At 43.1% G+C, this 26902-nt stretch overlaps 1 protein-coding gene across 1 annotated transcript; it reads right to left on the bottom strand.

Moving 5' to 3' along the window:
• Nucleotides 1-404: 404 nt before the first annotated feature.
• Nucleotides 405-26590, bottom strand: CDCP1 (CUB domain containing protein 1). The gene is made up of 9 exons (XM_069007537.1): nucleotides 26413-26590; nucleotides 13744-13947; nucleotides 12075-12431; nucleotides 10398-10766; nucleotides 7943-8170; nucleotides 6864-7244; nucleotides 6177-6542; nucleotides 4869-4950; nucleotides 405-3666 (listed from the first exon to the last, which is right to left on the bottom strand). Exons 1-9 carry the CDS (start codon nucleotides 26486-26488, stop codon nucleotides 3216-3218), a joined length of 2514 nt encoding a protein of 837 aa, XP_068863638.1. The 5' UTR covers nucleotides 26489-26590; the 3' UTR covers nucleotides 405-3215.
• Nucleotides 26591-26902: the final 312 nt, after the last annotated feature.

Consider the following 26902-nt stretch of genomic DNA (forward strand, 5'->3'; position numbering starts at 1 on the left):
CAAATTATATTTGGGCCAGGAGTTCTGCAACTGCTGTCCTCCTATGGACCCCCACCTTTCAATTAATGGCTAATTAGACTTAGAAATTTTCATTTTTAGATAAAAACCACTGCCAAGGAATTACTCCAGGATGGCACAATTGCAGTAAAGATACAAATGATAAGCACTTGCATTTACATTTGTATTAAGTGCCAGTTTTGGAGAGGGCCTAGAAACTGGGAGATTCTTGCTGCATTTCCCACGCCTTCCAAGAGATCTCATTAATTAAGCCTAGGACCCATCCCCAGCAATTACTGGGATCCTCGGTAGTAAGGGTTGCAAACATAATTTTTTCTATGTGCATGAAACTTGCCCCAAAATAAATAAATTAATAAATAATAAAAACCAAAAGAGCAATCAGTATGTATTGATTCCATGAACTTTTATTTAGAAAAAAATAGGCTTCACACATTTTCATAAGGGTCACTGCTGGGCTGAAGGACTGTTCATAAAATGTGCTATTATCCCTGAAAAGAAATTAATTTTGAATTCAATTGTATGTGCCAGTTGGGCATGAATAAATTACAAACATCTCGATCCTACTGAGAAGCCCCTGAACTGTTTATTTTTATATGAAATCCAGAAATATTTTACAACCCTTCTCCTCAATGATCTGAACACATGCCTTTAAAAACAGTCATTAACAGCATATCACTGGCTATGCAAGAATAAGGACATGCACAGACAGCAGTTTATTATCCCAGGAAACCAGGTTCCCTAGAAACCCCTTTCTATTGTCTAAGGTGATGGCATAGCCACCAACAGGCAGACATCAAAATAGTTCAGCCTGAGTTCACACACAGGAGATACATTAGTTAGTCCAGTTGGCAGTAGCATTATAATTTAGTTATTTCTTAAAAAAAAAAAAAAAAATTAAGTCACAACTTTCTCTTACTGTAAAGCAAACTGAAATCTGTGCTTGAACTCTTTCTTTAAATATACCAAATAAGCACAGTGAAAGTCAGCCTCAGACTGAAGACATCTGTAAACTAAGGTTTATATTGCCACACAGAAAGCTGAGTTAAAATAGAATACATAAAAGTATCAGTCAATAAGAATCATATTCTCAAGGATCAAGAGGTGAACAAAAGCCCAACCTCCATTATGCTTTCTTCAGTTGGTTAGAAGGAACATAAACTAAAAATTTCATCTAAGGAACTGCAGAAATTGAGCTGGAGGGATGAGAAAGCCTTGAATTTCTTTTACAGACTTAATTACTTTTCAATAAAACAGAACTGAGAAATGTTGACCAGACAAATGCACAACTGGACTACTCTGACAGAAAATGGTTTTGGCAATTCAGTTACCTGAGAAAAACTGATACCAGCATTGCAGAAATCTTTTCAAGTTCTCAAATGACATCAAAATGACCCAGTACACTTTGAAATATGTGATCCCAGTGAGTAGCCAGAGGTGGAGGAATACACGTTTCCATATTAAAAGTGATAAAAATGAGCAGGAAGATACCTGGAACAACTAAAAGGCACTTTTAGCTGGCATGTGTTTTGATATATACTACAGCAAACACAGTCAGGTATGACTTTTTACTGAATCTTCTAGTGGTCCAAGCAGTATAATGGTACACACTGTTAAATACAAACACTTGACCAAATAAATAGTCAGTGAGCAATGCCAGCATATTTAATACAGGAAGAAATCCACATTTTTATGGAATGTAAACAGTAAGGTTTCTAATAAAGACAGTTCCATTTAAAATATTATTATATGTTTAACATTACTGCATGCAACACTTGTCTAAAAGTTTCATGTAACCTCTGTGTATCTCTAGGCAAGAAACAGTCACCATAAGATATTTGGAGAGAAATTCTCCAGTCGTTGAGTCTAGTGCTGCACACAAAATTGCAAACATCCTCAGTAAACTACACCTGGACAAGACAGATGTTTGTATATAAAAGGAAACTTCATTCATATAGCCACAAGGATCTGACCCTCGTGTTGTAAAAGGCACAGAAACTGGGGGCATGCTAACTACAGCACTTAAAATGAGACCTTTATTCCCCGGATTTCAAGAGATGCCTTTCAGGGGCAGCTAGACAACTGAAGTGTAAGTTCTGCCAGAAGTCAAGAACTGTCCCCACCATCACAACAACATGGTTGCTAAATTCAGACTGATACACAAAAAAAATTTAAAACATCTAGGCTTTTCTTACGGGTTTATTCTTCGCATTTAAGAGACACCAACTACTGCAAACAATTTTCTTTACCCTGTATTTTAAACCTTATGTAACAGGTGAAGTGAAAAGCACTAGTAAAGAGCTAAAGGACCACATCATTATTTCTTTATTGAATCCTTACTCTCACTTGAACCAAAAGTGCAAGGTATTAGTAAAATGTGAATGTCACAGGCACCTGAACAGAGCACAAATTGGTTTAGACTTTTGAAACTGTTTTTGTAAAAGAGCAAAGAAAATAGTCTTTGGTGTAAGCTCACATGGTGCAATCCAAATAGAACATCAGTCAAAAATTAGAGAAAACCCATAACTTATCTTCTGAAGGAGAAGAGCCCAAGCTCAAATGATCACACAGATTTACAGGCACAGAACTCTTCTAGGCAGCATTCTTGGTCTTTCACTACACTCACATAGCCACGGGCATGCAAAATATGATGGGTTTTCAAGCTGCAAGTGATGGAAAGGACAGTGTCCCCACCTTTGGTCAGATATTAGCAGATGGCTGAGACGTGCAACCTGGAGCTGCCTTGAGACAGTGATGCAGTCTGCATCTTCTAGGAGTCACCAACCAACACTCAGAAAAATAATGGCTTGTGAGAGGAGGAAATACTGGACAGAACACTCTCCCCACTGTCAGTGGCCACAGTTTTAAGTTGGTGGTTAGGAATTAACTCTTCCTGATGCCTTTAAAGTAAAAAGCAGAAGCATACCTTTGGCACCTGTTTCACAACCAGTCCTGGAGAGTCCTGACTGGTATTGAGTTTGCTAGGTGTTCACCGTAAAACTGAAAGCTATCAACAGCTGAAGTTAAAAAAAAAACAAAAAAAAAAAAAACCAAGACAAAAACCAACTGAAAACACACACACGAAACAAAACACCATAAAAACATATTTAAAAATAACATTCCCCTTCAGTATGTTTTTCTCCTAGGCCACTGTCCTTACACCTGTGTTTCCACAGGAAACTGCTATACCTGGCATAAAATTACTCCACTAAACCATCCTGTTCCTTATTTTCCAGCAAGGACACGCTTGTATCTCCCTTATCCTTTTCATTTGCATCTCCACTGTCCTTTGATTGCCCTGATTTCTGATGAGCAAATGTGTAAGTGTCTTGGTCTGTGTCCGTCAGGGGTGGAGGCTCCTCCTCGGTGTTAGAAGAGCGTTTAATGTCTTTTCTGAAGGAGAATGGAGGTGGAGAAGGCGGCAAGCTACCAATGGGTCCATCAAAAGGCCGGTACACATCAACTTCTGGAGCAACTGAGCCATTGGACTCCTTCAGCAAGTGTCCATAGACCATAGCATCATCAATAACTGCATAGACATGAGACTCATTGTTTTGCCTCCCTTTCCGAAATAAGCCTTTTTTTCCAGGCATCTGGGTATTCACATTAGCATTGTACACTCCCACCATGGGATTCTGGGTTTTCTTCTTCCTGTTACAGAGTTGAAATTGTTAACAGGTCAGAAACAACACGTCTGGTGTGCTGGAACTCAAGAACAACAGCTTCTGTTCACTCATCCCAGCCACACAGTGTCAGGCAGCCTACCTGGATTAAAGGCTTTACTCACAGTTTTGGGAAAAATAACTCTTGAGACTGGACATGCTTTTTCAACAGAGCAGAAAATAACTTCACACTATTTGGTTACCCACTGTTGCTCTGCTGATCCTGAAGTTTGCAAGATTAACTCCAATGGTGTCCCTAGCACTGGGATCCTGGCTGTGCACTGTACCGAGTCCCACAACATCCACTGGCATTAATAAGACCCAGAGACCATTAGATCCTCACAAAAACAAGGCTGAGTGTTACTGAAGACAAGATAGTGGGTCAAAATGAAAGTCAAATGGACTTTTCTTTGTTATGCTTTCCTGAGTGACTGTCCCTAAATTGGAAAGAACAAAGGCTGAACTGAAGACTTTTAAGCCTCTACTTGTAAAGTCTTTCCTGTGTGGCAGGAAAATGTGCCCCTAACTGCACAAGTCACCATATTGCATAAATTCATTCCAGCTCTACAGCTTCAGGACCCAACCACCCTGACAGCACTGAGCATACATGTATCAGAGAGCCCAGGCTATCAGTGACTTCAGACTCTGCTTGTATGAGTAAAAACGTAATTTTTTATTTTTATGTTTTTATGTTTTGCACATAAGCTTTGCAAAACCCACTTCTCTCCCCAAGGGCTCATCTCAGAGAAAAATGCTCCCACTTGATGTGCAGACTCCAGGAGTTGCTGGAGGCTGTGTGGATGAAAGAATTAGTGTATCTGTGTGAGCTCACATCTTGTTTGAACAAAGACTTGAGCAGAATGCCATGCATGCACCGGCCACATTCACTGGGATTTCATGTGGCAGGGACTGCTGAGGAGGTCCAACCAACACCTGACTCACAGTACAGCCAAAAGCCTGCACCTAAGGCCAAGGTAAGCACTGCTCTGCAGGTTGAAGTAATGTGACTGCTGTGTTCTTAAAGTCAGTCAATTTAGAGTGAAGAAGCATTCCTGGGGGTCACACTACAGACCTCATGCTTTAGACCCTGGTTCAAGGGATCTGTATCAACCTGTGAAACAGAGGGCCCAGCAGTTCTCCCAAAAAGCCTTCTTGAACTGCTAAGTTACACATCCTGAATTATGAACTTACTTCTTCTTAACACAGCACACAGTCAGTCCAATCGCTGTGAGAACTCCAGCGCCGGCCACCACAGCAAGTATGATTCCAAGGTCTGCAAACAGACAAGGAACAAGGACACTGAGCAGAAGAACACCCAGCTTTCTCCTGAAATCTGTCTGGGTTTGAACCCCTTCCAAGAGCTTCTAAGCATAGCAGCTGCCTGCAGAGCAGGAGTTCCCAAACCATGCTCGCCACAGGACAACACAAGCCATTTCCAAGAGGTTGGAGGCCAAGCAACAGCAAATTCTTGCTACTGGCAGTGGAACATAACCAAATCAACCAACCAACCCACCTCAAAGAATTTGATACAGCTCATGCACTGCTAAACTTACCCCAGCACCTCACAGATCTCTGGCTGAATAGGCAAGGAAGAGATGAAACCACAGAAAGAAACAGAGAAAGACTCAAAAGAAGAAACAGTAACATTTCCACATCTTCCCCTCAAAACCATCCTTTCCTCTGAAATACACAGGTTGTGTTGACCTGGGGTTATCTAGGAATCATAAAATTTATTAGGAAAGTCTATGCGTGAGCAAAGAAAAATGCTTCATGCTTTAAAAGAAGTATACATTAAAAAAACGGGGGAAAAAAAAGATCAAAAAATTAGAAAGTGCAAATGTGAAGCAAATTTACATAAGCAAAGCCTAGCCTAAAAATGCCCCCTCATCTTTTTTTTAAAAAACTGTTTATGTTTCAAGGAGATGAAAGAGAACAAGAATGTAGAATTTGCTGCTAGCAGTCAGGGCCCAATCTCCATTAAATGGTCAGACCTGTCCTAGGGAGGATTTCTTGCTCATGTGAACAATGAGACTGATTGAACTGCTAACATAAAGTGAGGACTACTTGGATGAATAAGTTTGCATAATCAAATCCCAAGTTGTTCACCAGGTCTGTGACCCTGGAAGGGAAAAACATCACTTGATCTTATTATAAATTCTGTCTGTTATCTCCAATTAAAAAATCTAAATTAAAACTTTTTAAAAAATGAAATCTAGTCTTACTACCCTGATCCCTGCAATGCTTGTGTTACTGAAAGAAAACTCGGAAACACACCTCCCACTCCCAAAAAACCATACCACATTAAAACCCCTTCTTCCTCCCGAGCTCCTAGAAGTACCCAGCTGAAACTCCAGGGAGTTTTTGAGGGACAGACGTTTTCAAAGGCAGGAATCTCACAAACTACCCACATCTAAGGAGGACCACCATCCACTACTGTTACCCCAAGGGAAAGCAAGGATACAAGCAGAAAACAAACCACCATGACGTTACAGGACTCACCTATCTGCTTATCAGCAAAAGTCACCCAGAACTGCAAGGTCAGCTGTGTCTTATCCACAGGTTTACAGTTGGAGATGTTCACCCAGAAGTTGTGATACATATTTCGGGGCTGAGGCAGGAGCTCGTCCTCGCGGCGCACGGTCTCCTCTGCTCCCAGAGTCTCCTCCTTTACGTTGATGAAGGCACGGCCCGTCTCACAGGCAATGCCCATGCGGTCCTTGGAGAAGCCGAGGCGGGCAGTTTGCTTGCTGGGCACAATGATGAACCAGGATATGGAAATGTAAGGAGGTAAACCATAATGCCAGTTGGGAGTCTGCAAGTAAACTTTAGCTTTTGGATTTGGACTCACAGTGAATGTGCACTCATCTGCAGCGAAGGCAAAAAAGACACGAAAACTTAGTTTTGATAATTATTGTCCTTTTCCACATCAGTGTTATCACAATAAACACAGATATACCTGCAGAATTTCCCACAATCAACAATCCACTACCTGGAATACAAAGCTCCTTCTCTCTTCCCGAAATAAACCACATCACTGGTTCAGATAAAGACTGATTCTAGAGTCTAGTCCTAGAGCCACTGCTAAAGAATTGAACTCTTAATTTCTGTTTAACCATATGTGCTTTAATAAGCTTATTGAGAGATCTATCACTGTACAACAAAGTAGTATAAAACCCACTACCTTACCTTTAATATGTGGCACAAAAGACATTTTCAGATCCTGAGGGATAGACTCATTGATGAATCTTTTACCAAAGGTTTTTAAGGATATGGTGATATTATTCCTCATCTGAATCTTTTCAATAGAGCCACCAGGACAGAATATACCAATATTGAGCTCAGTCTCTGGGGTGGCACTAACAATGCTGTAACTGTAGCTCGTGTTGCACTTCTGCTCTGGGATGTGTTGCTGAAGTTTCAAGGTCGGAGACGTAATTTCTACGTTGATCAGATCGGTAGCCAAGAGCTTCCAGATGAACTTATGCAGTTGAATTGGCAATTGGGTAATAGCCTTGGGCACTGAAAGGGAATAGACCTTCCTCTGACACCAACGAATATCCATACAGCCTGCAAAAACAAAAACAAAATCCCAAGGGTTGGGTATTTCTTGCAGAGGAAATACCTGGGCACACACAGAGTACTGTCAGGTTTGCATTACAGACCCAGATAAACATCTACCTAAGAAAATATCCAGTCTTAGTAACCTTTACCCAAACGTGTACTATTTGCACTTAAAGAGCTTTATTTTACAGGTGCTGGACACCAAAGAAACAAACAGAAACAGATTCCAAGTCCCTCGCTCAAGATATACCTGCTGACTGGGACACTGTTGCAGACTAGTCAAGGTATGGATACTTTAAATCTCTTTTCTATCCTTAGTTGAAAGCATTTGGGAAAATCCCACATCAAGGGGACACACAAGCAGCACAAGATGCACTCCTGATGGCAACCTTGTTCCTGCATTTTCATGGGCAGATTGATGGCTCTCTGGCTCTGTTTCCATAATCTGCAGTGAGAAGATTCTTAGGCGACTTCTACCTCTCCCCTTCTAGGAACAGCCACGAAGTTTCTGTTCTTAAAGGTAGAACGATGTACTGAACAAGGTCACCTCCAGATTCATTGTACCCATCTCCCAGCTGGCCAACACCTCGTTTGCAACATCAATCCATTTAAAGCCAAAGTGAGGGAGAAGGTGTGGCTGACCCCTGGGGAAAAACATGCAAAAGCACTCCCTAAGAACCAGCATTAAGGCACTTTTGTAATACCTATGCCTTTTTCAGCCGTGATCCTCAGGCGGGACAGGTCCTTGCACAGGAACGAGATCCTGTAGACAGCACCAGAGACTAAAGTCAAGGCACGGTCGCAGGTGCGAGGATCCTTGCAGATCAGGCATACAGGTTCAGACACGAGGGGGATCTGGCTGGGCCACCCTTCCAAGTGTATTGTCACAGTCATGTTCTTCTCCTTGCTCAGGTCGACCAAATGGGTGACATCTGCAACAAAAAACACCCCAGAGCAATTACAGGCAAGAAGCACAGTGTGAACCAGAACTTCCTTCGCCTCTTCGCACCCCATTATATGAGCAGCTGTTACAGCAAATACTCGGAACATCTGGAAGGAGAAAATAGAAGGAAAGAGAAAAAAATGCAAGTGTAGTTCATAAAGATTGACTATCACGTGGAAAGATAGATTTTTGGATCCACACAACATCCTGGTGCTGTTAATAAGGCACCTCTCTCTTATGTCAAAGAAAGCAAGGTGGTCTAGTGGAAGGTGTCCCTGCCCATGGCAGGGAAGTTTAGAACTGGATGAACTTTAAGGTTCTTTCCAACCCAAACCATTCAATGATTCTACAAAGGACGGGGCGAAAAAGCAGTGTACTTGTATACACACATACACACACATACTCTATTACTACTCTTCATTTTCAGGTTTTAGCTTTAGCTACAGAACTCAAAGTCCTACACAAAAGGTGAATAAAATAGCTTTCTCCTGTGTGGGAAATCAGGCACACAAAAAGGCAAGTGGTCAAATGCAATTATCCAAGTCGTTGGCACAACCAAGCACATAACCTAGGACTCCTACCACAAGGTTATAATTTTACAGAATGTTTTTTCCTGCAGCAGCTAAACACAGGAAGAGTTAGATCAAGAAGTTATTGTGACTGGAAAGAGCTGTATTTTCTTCTTATTTAATGACAAGCACCACAGACAGCTGTGGAATACCCAAATGTTTGGGAAGCTTTGAGAATATGCAGATACCAATGCATTTTTAATAAGAGCAATGTTGCAGTTGGCAACCTGAGGGCTGAATTTGAATCTTTGATGGAACTTACATAACTACAAAATCAATCATGGAATTCTATAAAATCCCTACAGAAACCACTGTTGTCCCTCAAATTCAAGTGGTTTATTACTTGCATTTCATTCACAGAATGACAACCTGTTTTTAATTTTTTAGGTGATTATCATCTTGTCTACCGGCCATAAATATATTAAAATTCTCTCTGCTTTCCAAAATAGAAGGGAGATAAAGCTGATTAACTGAATATAATGTTTTCATTCTGTCTAGCTTCCAAGATGCAACACACAGTAAATGTAAGCAAACACGACTTTGTTAACAACAATTCTGTGAGGATTTGCTGTTCATAAGTGGAGCCAGGCTAGACAGACAAAGAACAAAGAATTGTAACAGTGAGATGCTACAGATCCTTTTTGGATATGTGACTTCAGGGCACAAGCCATTCAAACCTTATTCTCTCTAAAATTACTTAGAAAGCCTCTAAGTAGGTGCTGACACAGTGGCAGTCAAGTCTGGACTTTCCTCCACCTGCTCCCCTGCAGTGAGTGAACCTTGATTATCAACCTCCACCTTGAACTGAGCTCAGAGCTGCGAAGTGAGAGGCTAAATCACTAACTCCATGGCTCATTACCTAGACAGGCCTTTTATTTCTGTTTTTAGAGAAATGCTCTGGTATTACAAGTCATTGTGCTACACCAATCTGAATTTTGGGCTAGAAAACAAACAAACAAACAAAAAATTATTTTCTCAGTGTAGAGAAAGAAATCCAAAGAATGAAGAACATCCAAATATGTAGGGAATATTATTAGTGGAATATTTTACTGAACTTTTGTGTTTAATGTGACTTCTTCACACTTGTTCAACCTTCTCTAGGAAGTAAAATAAAACTCCAAGGAAGGAGGAAAGGACGGAAAGATGCACATTGATGCCATTAGTAATATGGAGACAATTTTACATCTCTCGTTTCACCAGTTAATGCCACAGATCTTGCTACCTACCATGACAGTGGGTTTCACCTCGTTAAGTGCAACTGCTCGTGTAGGGAGCAGAAAACTGGGCTCACATTTTAAGAATGATCTTTAAAATGTTGAGTCTTATGTCTGAAAGCAAAACTGTTAAAGGCAGTTTTCAATTACACAATTCAGGTGCTGGAAAGGGAAAGGAGTCTCCATTTAGAAGTTACAGTGTAAAAAATACAACAGCACTTAATACTCCATTGCAAATTGCAAATTTCAGCATCGCTGCTTGCCTTGCTGTACTGGTGGCCAGTGGTAGGGCAGTAAAACAGGCCTCAGTGTTGCTTGGCAACCTCCTTAAACTCAGAGAGAGACGAAAGACAAAAGAGTATTTCTCTCCCTGGTGGTGCTCAGTCCAGATATCTGTAAGCAAAAGCAACAAAAGGAGCAGGCAGGTACTTACTCTCATCAACCTGCGGGAGCTGAACAACGACTTGGAAGAGCAGGCGAAGGATGCCCGGGTTCTGGGCATCCTGATCACAGCCCTGGAGGGACATGTTGAAACTGCCAGCAATATTGGCAGGCTGGCTGTCACTCAGCTTGAACACCTCCGGGTTGCTGGGGGAGCCCGGGATGTAGTACTCCACCCTCTCCTCCTTCCTTTCACAGTTGGAGAGGCTGTAGTTGTGGAAGAACACGCTTGCTCTCATGTTGGAAGGAATCACAAACTGCCACGTCATGAGCTCGTCTTCTGGAAAGCCCAGCGGGTAGTTAGGGGACATCAGGGTGATTGAAGACTCCCCCTTCAAAGTGGATTCAATAATGCACAACCCTAAAACAGGGAGGGAACCACAACATAACAAACAAATTCCAATTACTGAAGACACACTGGCATATCCAGCACTCCAGAAGCAGAGAATTTTCATTTTGACAGTGAGATCACCCACTCCAACTACAGGTTAGGTTATTACAAAACACTCAGACTAAAACATATACTTGAGCTGATTCTTTTGTCTTCAATTACAGCAAAGGTAAGGAATATATTAACAGTGCATTTTCAGTTTAGCAGGTTAGCCTTTCAAGGACATAGACAGACAAGCCTTTATTATCGGGAGAGGCAAGATCCTAATTCCTGTGCCTGGCTTTTCAAGAGCAAACACTCAACCTGATAACTACTTCTGCTTCACTGGGTTTTGGGAAACAAAAGAGGCAAGCTTTTATAGCAGCATGTAGCTCTCTTTACAAAAACCTCCTAAGTCTAACAAAAGCACACCAGCAAAGAGCCACAAATAGGTATAATAAAACACAAATGTGAACTGTGCAGGCTGTATAAGACACTTTATCCTGGGATAACTCTCGGCAGTGTGAAGTTGGGTACATAGAGATTATGGTCCCACTCTAGGGCTCCAGTGATGATGTGCAGCTGTGAGGAGTGCCAGGAATTACAAAACACTCATGTTCCAGTAGCTTGAACCTGGACCAGGTTTCTTTTATAACTGATAGCAACAGCACTAGAATTCAAGTACAGAGCAAGATTTGTCATGAGATCACAAAGTAACCCACTGATTGCTGTATAATATTCCAGGTGTTTTAGGAAGATTATTACACAACAGTTTATGTTACTGTGCAGGTTGAAACAGATAAATGTATTTGAGCAGCCTCATGTGCCTCCCATGCACTGCTTCCCTTTTCCCACACTCCTCTCTTGAAGAGAGGCATTGGTTTGAGGCTCCAGAAGTTAAAGAAGCTTTTTTCAAAAATAAACAAGACTACACTACACACTGCAACCAGTAAAAAACTCTCTGGCTCATTCTAATTATACTACCTAGTCTCATCTAGCCAAAACCACACAAAACCAAGAAAGCAGGTATGTTTAAGTTTTAGGAAGTTTAAAGAGATTTAAAATGATTAATGTGCACCAAAACCAGAAACAGAACAGTTTTCATAATTAACAATCAACCAAACTAAGATATTTTGACTCCAGAAGAGCACCATCTAACCAAACCAAAAATCATACAACAGTAGTTCCCAGAAAAGATGAAGTGGAAGCAGCATCAAATCTGGAAGGGTAACTGTGAAGAAAGGTTGAAGTAAATTTTGCTGCAATCTGCAGGAGGCAGTTGCAGTACTCCGTACTCACGTTTTATGGAAGCCCTGTTGGCTATGTTGAAGCCTGAGGTGGTGAGAAGTGAGTGCCACGGGAGGTGCAGGGACATGATAACTCCTCCCAGCAACTTGACGCGAGACACGGAGCCATTCCTGCAGAAGGTGCCAATGTTGACCGTGGCCTTATCAATACAGCTGTTGATGTTGTAGCTAATGGAGTCTGGGCACATCTCTCCTGGTTCAATCTGTCTTAGCCATGGGGTAGAAAATTTTAGCTCAAGTCCAGCTTTTGTACTTGCCTTCACATCCCAGATGTAAGTCCTGTTAAGGCGAGGTAGGCCCAGTGGGTAAAGATGAACATCTCCAAAGGGACATGGGCCTGACACACAGTCTGAAGGCAGAGAGAGAAGAGCTGTGATACACTCTGGAAAGCATTCCATTAAATGGGGAGTTTGATACTTCCCCTTCCTTGCTATTAGCACAATTTTTATGTTGTACTTAAGTTTTCTTCTACGTGCACTGAAAGACACTCCTGTCACATGGTCACAGCTTGTCTCCAAACAGGACTCCCAGCCCATAGAATAGACAGGATAAACCTGCTTTAGTCAGGCTGACTAACAGAAGGGATTCATTGTCTCTAGCATTCCGCCTTGTTTGCTGAAGAATTTAGAAGGTATTTAGTGAATAGGGTAGAGTCTGAATGGGGAAAAAGGAGAAATGCAGTGCCAAGTGAGCTGGAAATCACAGGTCTAGAGAATCCATTTTATCCCATCTCCCCCAGAGAGTTCCTGGCAAATCATTCATCATTAAATTTCTTACTGCTTGCCATGAACTGTGTTTTTGTTCCCTTGGTGCCCAGATGAACAACAAGAACTGCCACTGCAGGATTCTGGGGGGAACCAAAAAAACTTTTACCTGAAAAATCCAAACAATTGATTGACACTCAAAATAAGTATACTTTAATCCATATCTAGGCTTTAACTTAAAAGCAGAAATACCACAAGTGTGTCTTGCAAATATATGAGCTATAGTGAGTGTTACTATCTGCATGAATCATATGAATAAAATTCCAAAACATGAAGAGAATTATCCTTGAACATCACCCCAAAAATAATGAAGATGTTATTAAAGACTGAATACTCAATGAAGTTTGGGATCTAGATGACAAGTAGCACATGTTCATGCCGTTAAGGAGTACATACTCCAGGGATAACATTCAAAGCAGAAGCAGCTTTAGTTACACTTCTGAACTTACAGTTTCTTGACTTCAATAATATTCATTAAATATAAAGAAACATGTGCAGGTCTTCAATGTTTCTGTTGTCCTTATAGGCACAATCAAGCTGTTCATCAAATACATAATATATTATCATAAGTGTTCAGAGGCTTTTGACAGGAGTAAAAATATTCTTGGATGGGTTTATAAATTGTGGGAAAAAGAAAGGCAGCATGGAACTGATGCAACAAACTGCCATCTAGCTGTTTCCAACACAGCCAAGTCAACACTAATTCTGCCACCTGCAATACAGACTTCTTTAGCTTGCATAGTAGTAGCAGTAATTCAAGGTTTTTTATCAGTGCTCAGAGATTTCTTCTTACCTAAGATTATGGCAGATACCTTAATACAGTAGCAGGAAAAAGAGCATGCGGTTTTACTGGAAGAAAATTACCTCTGGGGAAAAATTAAAAAATCTGTATCTTACCAATATTTTTCTGAATTTCCATGATGAAATACTTCTCTGGAGTACTACAGGTGAAGGTAAAAGTCACATTCTCCCCAGACTTTATCTTGAGGTCAGACCTGATGACATTTTTAATGCGAATTCGACAGCTTGGTGAAACACCGGGTCTCAGTTTAATTGTAACTGTGGTGTTGTCCACTTTATGAAGAGAGATCGTAAAGGAAGCTAAGAAAGAAAAAATATATAGAATAGAGGTGTTTTGTTATTAGCACATATGAATAACACCAGGCTCTCCACACAGCCCCACAGATGCCACAGTGTCCAAGGGTATATTAGCATCTACATTCTCAGGAGCCTCTGGTGTCGTACCAATGGAAAACACCTTCTCTCTTCCAGCACAGACAACATGAAAACACGCTTGCTGCATGTGCCCAGGAGAGGTATACAGGGAATTTGTGCAGAATCAGTTCTGCTCCAGTTTACCCTCACCAGTGTCATTTATTTCACACTTAAAAAGTAGCTCAGCTATTCTTTCAAATTTTTGTTCTTGTGATTTTTCTTTTCAGTCTGTTTTCACACAGCCTGCTTCATTTCTGAAGGCACCCATCAAGTCATGACTCAATTCAGGAAGTTTATTCAGCAGCCAAAACAAAAAACGAGCTTCAACTTTAAGCACAAACAACGATAACAGGTGAATATCTGGGTACAACTCAACAATTACTGCAGGCCAGATGAGGTATTCCAGCAATACCAAAAGCACATACCAACAGATATATTTATGTGCAGTCATGGCCCTCTCTCACCCTCCCCACCCTTCACAACTCATTCCCTGAAGGTACAGGATGCCTGTGCAGTGCCCCTCACCACCACAGAAGGCATCTGGTGGCCTGAAACAGACTGTGTGTGCTTGGACACCTCCTCTCCATCTCTGACACAACCATCATTGATTCACAGCTTTTGGGAAATACTTCACAGATTTCAACCTATCCTCAAGTACTGCCAGATGCAGGAGCAGCTCTCACAGGAAGTACTAGAGCCACTGAATAAACTGCTAGTTGAATACTCTTATTTTATCAAAAAAAAAAAAAAAAGGGCTTCATGAAAAAATAGTTTATCAAAAAAATTAAAACCTGACTGTCTTCTAAAAATATACACACAACATAAGACACCAGGGAGCACTGACTGGACATCCAACATGACTATTATTAACCTCATGTGGATGCTTAGCAAATATTGAGCCCAGCCCTGGCCAAAATAAGTCAAGTTTGCAATGAAGTTAACCATACCCCAGCCCCAGGTGAAAATCTGAAGAAGGTCAGTCAGTTAGTTTTCTGCTGCTTGTTTTCACTGTTCTCCCTTCCTTATTTCAGTGTGTGGAAGATAGAATCACAGTGTCTACAGCACTTGTGCTTTCAGTGTATACGAAAAAAAATCACACATATAAAATTCTTAAGAGATCTAGAAATAAAGATACCCCAAGTTCAGTTCAAAAACATTTCTTCCTTGAGTGGAACATCACACAGGGCTGCCAGACAAAGCTCTGCCCGTATGCCAGGCTGGGAATCTTCTTACTCATTAACCTCAATGAAGGAAGATTTACACTGGCAAACCCAGCAGAGCAGCGCCCTGAAGGAGCCCGTGAAGCCATTCCAATTACCAGGCAGCACGTCAGGAAGGTGTAGGAAAGCAGCTGGCTCACACACATGCGCAGGATGCCCCAGGCTCTGTCCAACTGCTCAGCATCCCTCAAGCACCAGTCTGGTCCATGTCAGCTGCTGCTGGTGCAGGGGGGATAAGGATGCTGGTCAGAGCCCAGACATGCAGGGACTCACCAGGTGGGGTTGTGGGGAGCGAGGCTGAACACACCATGGGAACCCTTGATCAGCAGAGCCCTCTAATGGCACACGAGCACACCAGAGACCCTCAACAGAAAAACCCACCCAGCTCAAAACCTCAGTCAGCGCAGCTGCTGAAAGCAGCTTATTACATTAGTGACTCAATTTCACACAAAAACCATCTGTTCTATTGAAGAGAGGTTAAAAAACCTAATTTTTACAGGAATCTCATGGTTTTGCAGGGCCAGACTTTCACTGCAATGCTTTGCAAAAGCCCTGGGGACTGAGCAGTTGGCATGGTCCGTCCCTGCCACTGGAAACATTACTGCTCCAGGTTTGCCAACACCAGGCATCAAAAATCCCACTGGTAGGGGAATAGAGTACTCAAAAACAGAGCCCATCGTGTTTATCTGAGTTTTGTTGGACTTGAGCTTTTTTGCAGCCTTTCTAGCTTTTCTACACAATCTTGGGGTCAACAGACTTAGCAAGTCCTTGAAACTGCCCTACCTATTTGCCTCCAGGATCAAAGGTTTTAAATGAAAATCTTAAACACCACAAGGCTTGCCAAATTGCAGCACATATTTTTAAACACAAGTTTACCAACCCTCTAATACCATTAGTGAGTACCTGGTCACTGAGTAACTTTCCTACAGCTTTTCAGTGCTGGGGCAGTTCTCTGACCTGAGAGCCTACACTGAATTCTCCTGCCTCTTCCAATAGCTGGCACACTTTACATCTGGGTTTCTGCCTTAGAAATGCTTTTGCAGAGGTTTTCAGTATGGATTTTCCCGAGGAAATAAAAAAGATGATGGTGTAGCCTGGGAGCTGCCTGTGCAATGACCTTCAAAGCACACAGGGGACAATTGCAGGGGCAATGTCCATGGGGTGGGGAAAAGAAGAGAGTAAAGCCAAGCAAGCAGTCAGCACTGCTCTTCCTCATTCTTCAAGAGGAAGCAGTCTCCGGAAGAGAAAGTGAAACAACTACTTCCAACCTAGCCCAGAGTTTTATTTCCCATACCACTGGATTCTTTTTGGGTTCTCTTGGGGTCTTTATTTATAACACTAAGTGCACAAAATACCTTTGACCATGATGCTCATCATTTTGCCGATGTTTAAGTCACCCAGCTATGAAGCGTTAACAGCATAAACCAAATAATTAATAACTATGGACAAAAGAGACTTCTTTCTTGCACATGGTAATTGTCATAGTCATCTTGTAAGTTTATAAATATTACTGAAAAGTCTGTTCCTAACTCTCTGGTCAAACAGTTATCACTGTTCCTTTCCCCATCCCTGGGACAGCAGAGCCATACGGCAAACCTGGCAGGACAGGGTCCAGGACCACCAACAGCCAGCACTCCTGCACCACATGCTGGCACATGGCTCTAATTTTTAGTCATGAAGATTAAGTTTAAGCATAGCTTTAAGCACATGACTAGTTTTAAATCAAAACAAATACACACCCTGAGCTGAAACCAAGGAACAGAAATTTTCAACATTTTGAAATAAGCAAAGCATTCCTACAAGGGCTCAAAACAAAGTATCATCTTCCCCAACCCTGGAAAGACCCAAATTCTGCTGCCTGGACTTTTTTCCCCTCCTTCCCCCTCCTCCTGCTGACTTCATGATCGTTCTTCACTTGATCCCTCTGCAAGAATATCAGATATTTGTCAGCTAAATATAGTTTTCCAGCATAGATTTGTCCCATTCCTCAGCTTTCCTAAATAGGACCTGCCCAAAATCACAGAAATGTTTTCAACGATCAATATATCATCACAGCAGTAGCCAACAATGATGCAGATCTATACCAAATTAGGCCAGCAAAGTTGCCTGCTAGAAGCCCTCAGGAGAACAGACACCTTTAGCACATAAACAAACAGCTTGCACAGATGAAAATCCACAGACAATAATTTTGGCCAAGAAATAAGAGCACGGTGCTGTGATGCCAACAGCAGCCAGCTGCTAGGGGTGTGCTAAGCTACATTAGACTATCAAATCTAATAGGAAAAGAAGAATAAAAGAATCATGCAGAAAGTATATCCAGTGATCCCAAAGTCACTAAAAATAAATGAACAAATGGCTAAAACCCTCCTAACTACAGCCACACATGAGCAGCACGGTAGAGAGACTACTTAAAGAGCACCTTTATTGGAGAGCTTTTATGAAGACGCGTGAGTCTACTCATGATTCACACTGCTCTGTCTTTGTCTATGACTCGCACTGCATGCCTTTTTATTAGGATTACCAGTAACTGGACACACTTCTTGAAAAGCAGCAATTTCTATGCCTTATTGCTGCTTCACAGGGATGACACACAGGATATCCAAACCAACAAGAGGAAGCATTGCCAAGCTGCATCTCATCTCTGTCTATACAACAATGAAATCGTTCAGTTGGAGGTAAAGCCTCCAATCCCGAGCTGGTTCATAGCTGATGCAGACAGCTGATCTCATCCTATTCTTTCTTCCTCTAAGCAATTACAGCTTTGCAGCCTCCCTTGGATATTTCATCAATTGCCCTTATCTCAATCTGCACCCTCCCTTTCACAACTGGATTTTTCTACTGCTCATTCTCAGTTCAGAATGTGCCTTCATGAGAGTTGTGTCATCATAGCATCCCTCTATCACTAGAGTAATGCCCCTCTCTGCACAAGCACAGCTTTTTCTCAACAGTACGATATTTCCAAACTTCTGTGTTACTGCTCAGAGCTCTCCCACTGGGGTTAGAAGCAAACTGCATAGTGTAAAACAAGTTCGATTACTCCGGAGAGTTGAGCCTAAATTTATTCACTGTGTTTGCATCTGACAATCTCATAGTTATTGTAACATGTACGTATAAATGTCAAAAGGACATTTTTCCTGTACAAGAGTGGGTGCAATGTAGAAGACAGCTGGCGAGTAGTCAGGGCAGTGGCACCCACAGAGAGTGTGTGTAAGTATGCACAAGCAAAGGACTTGGCAGAACAGCAATTTTTATGGCTAGGTAAAATGCCTTGCTACACAAAGCAGGAGCTAGAACAGAGTCCAACTAGTTTTGGCTTGACAGCTGCATTTTATTGCAGTAATTTACCCACAAAGATCTATGCATTGTTTCACATGACTTGACTGGATGGATTAAAACAATCAAAAAAGCCCCAGACAGACCAAGAAAACAAAACCACAGAAAAATCCCAGATGTTAATTTATCCCAGAATTATGTACACAAACTGTTGGTTTGCTCATTCCGGTTAAATCACGGGCTTGTTCCATGACAGCCATTTTTACCGAAATCCAGTTGGACAGAGCTGACTCAGACCCCATTCATGAGCTGGAGGAGCCGGGCTGCTGTGCAAGACGAGTAGCAACAACACTTGCTCCGATTAGGAAATACCTGTATCCAAACCTCTGTTCTGCCCCAGGGGGATCTGAACCCACACAACCAACACACCTCTGCAGAGAACAGGCTCGTTTTCCCTGCAGTGTATCGTGCCACCAGCTCGGAACAAGGAGAGCACAGGGATGCTGTGTGCCTCTACAGCTTGGCAGGCTCTGCTGCACGCTCACTGCCTCCTGCGAGCCCATGCAGGGATGCTGACCTGCAGGTACACTCAGAGCCTGCTGAGGTTATTCCACGACACATAACCTGCTGCAAGAGTCATGGCAAGGGGGTGGGAAGCAAGGGGTACAACACAATAACTCAGTGTGGTGGTGCATCACCTCCAACACAATTCACTGCACGGTTCACTCAAATTGGCCAAAAACACGTCAAAAAATATTTGAAAGAGTAAACATCTCCCTGCTTTGCCAACTCAGTTGTTTTGCACCTGTGTTATTAACAACTTCTTTCACAATTTGAGTCCAACTCTCTTGTTCAGCTGCAGCACCCAATTGCCCAAGCATCATTCAATCCTCCAGTGTCACCCGCAATGTAATCCAGGTGACTGCCTTCACGTTCTTCAAGCCCTTAGCAAAGTTAGTCAAGGAACAAACACCTGGACTCCTCTCACCTCCTGAACAGTGCCATGAGCAGCAAAAGGGGGATCACAAGCACCATCACAAACTGCAGCCAACCTTTCCTCTTCAGCTGCAAGCTGCTGAAATTCTGTTTGACTTTGTACACCAACCAGGTTTTCTGTTTACATTTAAAAGGTAAACTATTATCTACATTACATGATTATCTCCTCATATTTGGACCTGTCTTCCAACACCACATTTGCCTGGGATATGAGGCCCATATTTTGTGAAAGGATTGCTTTAAGGGAATCACTCAGAAAATTACAGTGATAAAATCTGCAAAGCTTGTAAACTCTTTCAGATAGATGCTGCCAATTGCTATTATGCCATGGTAAGCACACCTTGAGAGGGCACCTGGGGGAGCATACCCATTCCTCAGCCATCACAGAACTGCCCCCTAATCTTCACTGATTGTTTAAACTGATAGCCAGGATGGGGATGCAAAGCAGGCGGGATGTCACACGTTTCTTTCCTCATCAGGAAGGGCAGACACTACTGGCATAGTGATGTTACAAGCCATTCCAGCACAATTCACCAGAGAAGATCTGTCAGCACCCCAGGCCAACAAGGTTGCTCACTCAAAAGTTAATTCATAAAGTCCCTTCAGATTTAAAATAACTGGGGGGAAAGCCCCAAACAACTATACATTTCTGTACTTCTACCCCTTTCTCTAGAACCTTTTAGAAAGATAATTAAGACACTCATATAACTCGCGTAATAGATTTTTTTAAAAGAAGATTTTTCACCACAAGTGGGAAAAAGTGTTGACTCTGAGCTGCCTTTTCTTAACTATTATTTTACAGATATGAAGTGCTGCTGCTGCTTCTGTAGAGGTGAGATGGAGAGCTCATCAAACACCGTCTATGAGCTGACCACCAGCTTGCATACAACGTACAAAATGTTCAACACATGGGTCTGCACAGCTTGATGAGAAAATGTCACACTGGCTCGAGGAACACTGACACCACACAGGTCCCAGCAAGAGCCTCCCTTGATCAAAGGGGTGTTTGCTTGCACAGTTTTTATCCCTACCTTGATTTAAGCCAGCAAGAGGACAACATCTCAGAGCATGTCTGAGCAGCTCTTCGGTCTTGGCTCTGGTTAACAAAGGTGTAAAAGCACATTTCGCAATCAGGGATCCCTCCCACACTAAACATCCTGCCGTCTCTCACTTCTTGAGAAACTCCAGATCATCCCTTTCCACTCCTCAAAGCTGGCTCTCTCCTTATGCTAATGTCTCACAGCCAGAGACTCAGAAAAGCCAAAGCCAACTCCAAAATGCCAGCATTATTGTACCTCCCAAAATAAGAATTTGATCCAACATCAAGTAACCACACTCACTTTGTTCCCCAAGAAATCAAAAGGCACAGCTCAAAGCAGGCTGCTCCCTTGCACCCTTGTGGATAGTTGTTAAAAGGTGTCCAATAGAACAGGCAAAGTAGAGACCTAGTCCCCTGTACAGGAGATAGATTAAAAAATCTACACTCACAGGCAGACTAGATCTTACTAACATACCTGAAATGCATATCTACTAGACACTATGGCACAATTCTTCAGCTGAAGGTCTTCCAGGAGGCCACATCAATATCATCCACACCAGGCAGGCCTTGGTGCAGGCAGCAAATCCCCACCGCTGTCACCAGCCAATACAGAAACTCAAGATGTTGCTCTAACATAAAAACCAGCAGCCAACAATTTACTAAGCACAGCCCAGCCCACGTCCTTTCCTTCACGCCCTGGTGGCACAAGCAGATGTGAAGCAAGAAGAAACTGTACGGTAACATCTGCAAGAAATTCAAGAGTTTTATGAATCAAGGGATGGTGACCCAGCTCTATTGGCTGAATCCTACTAAGAGAGCATCAAAAGTCAGCAGCTGCTCTTCAGGAACTGGTTAATGGTTTGGTTCCAACAAGCCAACCTGTGCTGCAGTGGATGTGTTGTCCTCTCCAGAGCTGAGGCTTGATAGAGACACCTGAGCAGCATCAGTGAGTTGGATGCTGTCCCAGAAACTGGTGGAAGTGCTTTGTTAAAGTGACATCTTTACTCTTTCCCCCAATCACGCAAAGGTTTATAAATTACAGAAATTACTAAAGGTGCAGATTTAAAAAAATATTTTAACAGAAGCTTACGAGAGTAGCCCAAAAAAGAGCTCATTTAGATCAAAACTAGCATCCAAGGCCATTTTCCCCATATCCTCTAGCCTGACACATGCTTTGTTGCAGCTGAGTCTTTCTAGGAACCCTTCCGAGGACACCAAAACCAGAAAACATCCAAAGGGAGAGCTCCAGGGAGCACCCAGAAGAGAGCAGGAGGGCTTGGCTGCTGTAAGAGTCAGCTCAGCGGCACAGCCCACTGATGGCAGTGGTGAGCAGTTCCAGCTTCCCCCACAGCCCCAGGAATAACCCAGCACCACCACTGATCCCGCCCTGGCCACAACACAAAGGGGTACAACTCCACACACATTCACTGCTCTTCTCTACCATTCGTCTCTCACTGCCCAGGACCTGAAGAAGGTCATGTTTTGCCATCAGCAACTACAAAAAGCAAATGAGAATGTGATCAATACAGAGAAACTGGTGAAGAAAAAAAAGGAGCTACTCAGCCATGATCTACACTAATCTGCAAACACACCATGCTCCTGTCACCCATAGCTTTAGTTAACACAGGTAAAGCCAAAAGTATCTTGACTTTGCTCTCAGCACAGGATGGTTCCTCATGCTATTTCATATTTGAAATATTTCTGGAATGCACTAAGTGCAGAGTTGTTCAGCCTCTGCCTAAGACTGAGGGGTTCGCAGCTGTGGATCACAAAGCTTTTCATTTAACATATGGCTGTATAAATATCAATTAAGCTGGGTGATAAGGGCTACGTTAATAAACCTAACCCCAGAAACATTTATTCATGAAAATACCGCAGCTGCTATTATGTATTTCAAGAGGTTAGATTATTTTTCAGTAATTTTTCTCCTACTTTTTTTTTCTATTCCAACATTATTTATAGATAAGATATTTCCTATAAACAATTAACAAGCCTGAGCACAAGTGACCCAAATGATATCTGATATCAGGCAGGGGAAAGGTTTTTCCTTTATTTCATAGAGCAAGCCCTGATTTCTATCTAGAAACTCATTGCAGTATAGCAGGACAACACACAGAATTGTAATAAAAATGAGAGGAGGACAACCTTCTAGCTAACAAAATTTCCTCCATGTCACAGGTCCATGGTGCTACTCTGGACATGAGATTCAGCAGACTCCAATTCTCTCACCTTGTCTCTCCCTTGACTAGTCCTTTGCCGTGAGCCAGTGCCAAAAAATAATCCTTTTCAGCATGTTTTCCCCTAATTATTGTTTGGCTGATGAGTCACCGCATCAAATGACAACCCCAGGCACAAAAAAGACGCCAGCTACCTAAGGAGCCAGGCTCAGGAGCTGGCTCACCACATCCCATTTCTTTTCTCCTGGGCCACTTTGTAGCCAAAAGGCTGCTATTTGTTGGTGTTCCCAGTTCAGCATATGAGTAAGCCCAGGACCAAAAGTACAGCTCTTGGAGAAACTTCATTCACACAACTCCAGAGATCGCAACCTTGCTGAGGATCTGTAGTGGGGGGGGCACTCAAACTGGTGGTCATTTGTGCTGCTGTGGACAATAACGTCAGCTCAGTGTATTAATCCTCAAATATTTTCATGTTCCCACCTCCTCACGCACCCACTCAGGCCTTCACATTACCTCTACATCCCTTCAGACTTATAGATGAACAAAAAATGCACACAGACAAGGCTCACCTCTTAAAAAAAAGCATCTCAAACACACAAAGTTCTGGAATTGTGGGGGAAAAAAAAATAAGGGTATTTTCTGGTGGAGAATTTAAGGCAGTAGTACCAGAACTGAGACACACTATAAATAATTTACTATAAACACATTAGTTTCTAGAGAGTAAGAAGTTAGCACTCCAGACTGATAATGGCATGAGGCAAGCAAAAAAAAAAGTTTCAACACATGTACATTGTTGTAGTCTTAAAAGGAGAGGTCTCAATCGAATGATTCAGAATGGAAATAATCCAGTTTCCACTGACTTTCAGAGGAGAACAAACAGGGCAGTTATTTATATTCTGTCAGAGCAGCAGAAAGACCCTGCTAACAGCTTAGGGTTTTTTATTTTATTAAATGAAGCAGCTTTACATGTTAAGACTGACGTGTGACTCAAATCAGTCAGTTGCCAAGAAAAAGATAACTGGAGGGTAGAGCAAGAATCAACACGGCACTATCTCTAAACTCACTTATTATAACAATGACATTTTAAAGATAAAGCCCAGAATATATATGCAGATTTTATCACATTTATAAGGATACTTTAAACCTGAAACGTTTGTTTATGTTTCATAGACAGCATAAAAGTCTGATTAACTTCATTATTAGTGCCTCAAAGAAACACATTTTTAGTTGGAAAACACATTTTCAAAGGTCAGATAAGCAATACTCTGTTCATACTCCCACGTCTGTGCACAGCTATCACACCAAATACTTCTTTCTGTAGTTTTCCAGCTATAAGTTAGAACCAATCTTTCATTTGATAATTTACGCATTAAGTTGCATCTCAAGAAAACCCACAAGCTCCTCTGAGGACAATGTGACCAGCCACGCTTGACCTACACCTTCCTACAGGAACATCACTGTAATACTGTTCCTGCTGGGAAAGGGTGGAGGGAGAGGGTGGAGGGAGAGGGTGAGGGTGAGAGGAGAAGGACCTTCATCAAGGATGACAAGAGACAGCTTTAGAGACAGGCACACCAAAATTTGTAGCCATCCCATCAGGGCATCATGACTCCCCAAGAAGAGGCACATGTGCCTCATACACACCCCATGTGTACACCCAGGCTAAACCCAGCCCTGCTGAAAGGGAGAAAGCTGCAACCAATGAAAGGGAGGCAGCCAAAACACAGCAACAGCAGAGCCAGTACCAATATCAGCACCAGGGCAACAAGAACTCCTTAAAAATTACAAACTACATAGGAGTGCAGAGGAAAATCTTAACCTGAGCTTTCTTGGGCATTCGGGACAAACCTTTGCTCAGGGAAATGTTCCAACAGTTTTGGTTGTGCAATAACAACTGCAGCTCCCACTGGAAGGAAGGACACACCAGATCTCACATGCCAACAAACCCGGGAAGGCACCATTTCCCTCTCCTGTCCCACTCACACCATCACAACCTTCAGCCTGCCACCCCATGCTGCCAGTGTAGCTGAGACTGAGCCACCTTTTTTGGGGAACTGGGGGTTCACAAAGAGGAGGAAGGCACCACGTTAGAGAGTTTGAGAGGATGACACAGGACCTGGCACGCAGGAGTGGTAGTGCTTGTGCAGGAGACAGACCAGAAGGCAGAAGCATGCAGCTGGAAAGGAAGGGACTAAAGGACGTAGGAAGAGGGGCCACCATCAGTGGCAGCAAACCACTGTGTCTATCAGTGGTGTTTTGTGCAACTTCACTCTTACTAACTTTGCTTTAAAGACCTACTTCAGGATTTGCCAAAGGGCAAGGCCAGTGGTTGGCGAGCTCTCTCTCTCCCAAGTTCCTCTAGATTAAGCTAGGATCCTTGGACAGTCTACCTTCTCTGCTTCTAGTGCTGACCCATCTAAGGTTTTAAACTTTTGTTTACTCTGAAAACAAAACACAATTAACCACAGCATAATATCCTTTCTTTTTCCTTTGAAGAGACTTAAAGAGGCAAATTGCTTTTATTCACTCAACTCAGAGGCAATACATTAAATGCAAATATTTTATTTAAAATATGACACAGCTTGAAACTTAAGCCTCAGGGCTGCCCAATTTCACAGGAAACATTTAGAGTGTATTGTTTATAATAGTAACGGCCTAATCTCCACTTCAGTAGAAGTGTAATTAAAGGTAATAGAAATATTAAAAAGGCACAAATTTGACATCAGACTCTTTAAGTAATTCATAGTCACTGCAAATAACTCACCAGTTATTTTGTACATAAGAACTCATACTTCAAGAGCCTTTAACAGGACTACTGATAGCAGTAAAACAGACTATTTAGTCTTAAGGATGGGCATTTTTTGCAATCAAGCAGCTTTGGAAATTGAGGAAAACAACATACACTGTCCCTGTAGTCATAGCTGGAATTCTTTTGGGGTCGAACATAGGGTTAGATACAGGGGATTGCAACAAACATCCAGGGATTTCAAGAGATGCAGAGCTGGTAGTGAGCATTAAACCATCTGACTCAGATGGGCATAGAAACCATTCCATTTCCCTGCATCTACAGTTCACCCATTGCTCTATATAAATAATATTCTCTTTGCTGAAAAGCTCAGGCAACTGCACGATCTCACACAGTACACAGTCCTAGGAGCTTCTGCTCTTTACAGAGAATTCAGCTGCCCCTTGGCTTCCGGCGAAAAGGACTTTGTGAAGTTACTTGCATATTCAATACCCCACCAAGAGAGGATGTAAAGATCAAATATATCTCGTTAGCATTGTTAAAGAGAAAGAAAAGAGAGCGTTCGGAGGAGAAGCACTGAAACTGAAATGTCCCACCGCACAAACATTACGGATGCGATTCTATCCCATCCGCACCACCACCCCTGCCTCTTTTCAATAACTAAGAGTCATTAAATCAGCAGCAGGACACGGGGATAAAGGCAAAGTCACCAGTCTCCCGCCTACGGTGCCGCCAACTAAGGCGAGTCCGGGCTCAGCCGCACGCCGGGCGGGTCCCCCCCGGCCCGGGCAGCCCCTCGGGCGCGGTGGGGAGGGGATGGGCAGCTGAGCCCAGGCTGGGGGTGATGGGGAACCGAGCCGGGGGTGGGGGGAGCCGGCCCATCCCTGTCCCTGTCCCTACCTTCCCGCGGGAGCAGCTGCGCGGAGGCGGCCAGGAGCGCGGCCAGGAGCGCGGCCAGCGCCCGGCCCGCCGCCATCTCCCCGCATGGACCCGGCGCCGAGGCGGGCGCGGGTCCCCTCCGGCGCCGCCGCCGCCGCTTCCTGCTCCACCTCGCACCTGGAGGGGCGGGCAGGGCAGGTGAAATCCCTCCTCTTCCTCCCGGGCGGCGGGGCTGGCTCGTCCCCGCCCGGGCGCTGCCTCCGGCCCGGCCCCGGCGCAGCGGGGTGGAGCCGGCTTGGCGGGGCGCCGGAGGTGCGGGTCCTTGTCAGAGAGGTGTTACTCCTGCCCTAAACGCTTTTCCCTGCCCATTCCCGACATCATTAACACTTACCGAAAGGGGTTTGAGTTGGTCACCAAGCTCCCCTCTCCCCCTTGGAGGGTGCCCGGCGTGTTACCGGGTCAAGGGCTCCGTGCCTGCCAAAGCATCTCTGAGCTTCGATGCTTAGAGGGA

This window comes from Aphelocoma coerulescens, chromosome 2 (assembly GCF_041296385.1).
Source record: "Aphelocoma coerulescens isolate FSJ_1873_10779 chromosome 2, UR_Acoe_1.0, whole genome shotgun sequence".
Lineage (NCBI taxonomy): Eukaryota > Metazoa > Chordata > Aves > Passeriformes > Corvidae > Aphelocoma > Aphelocoma coerulescens.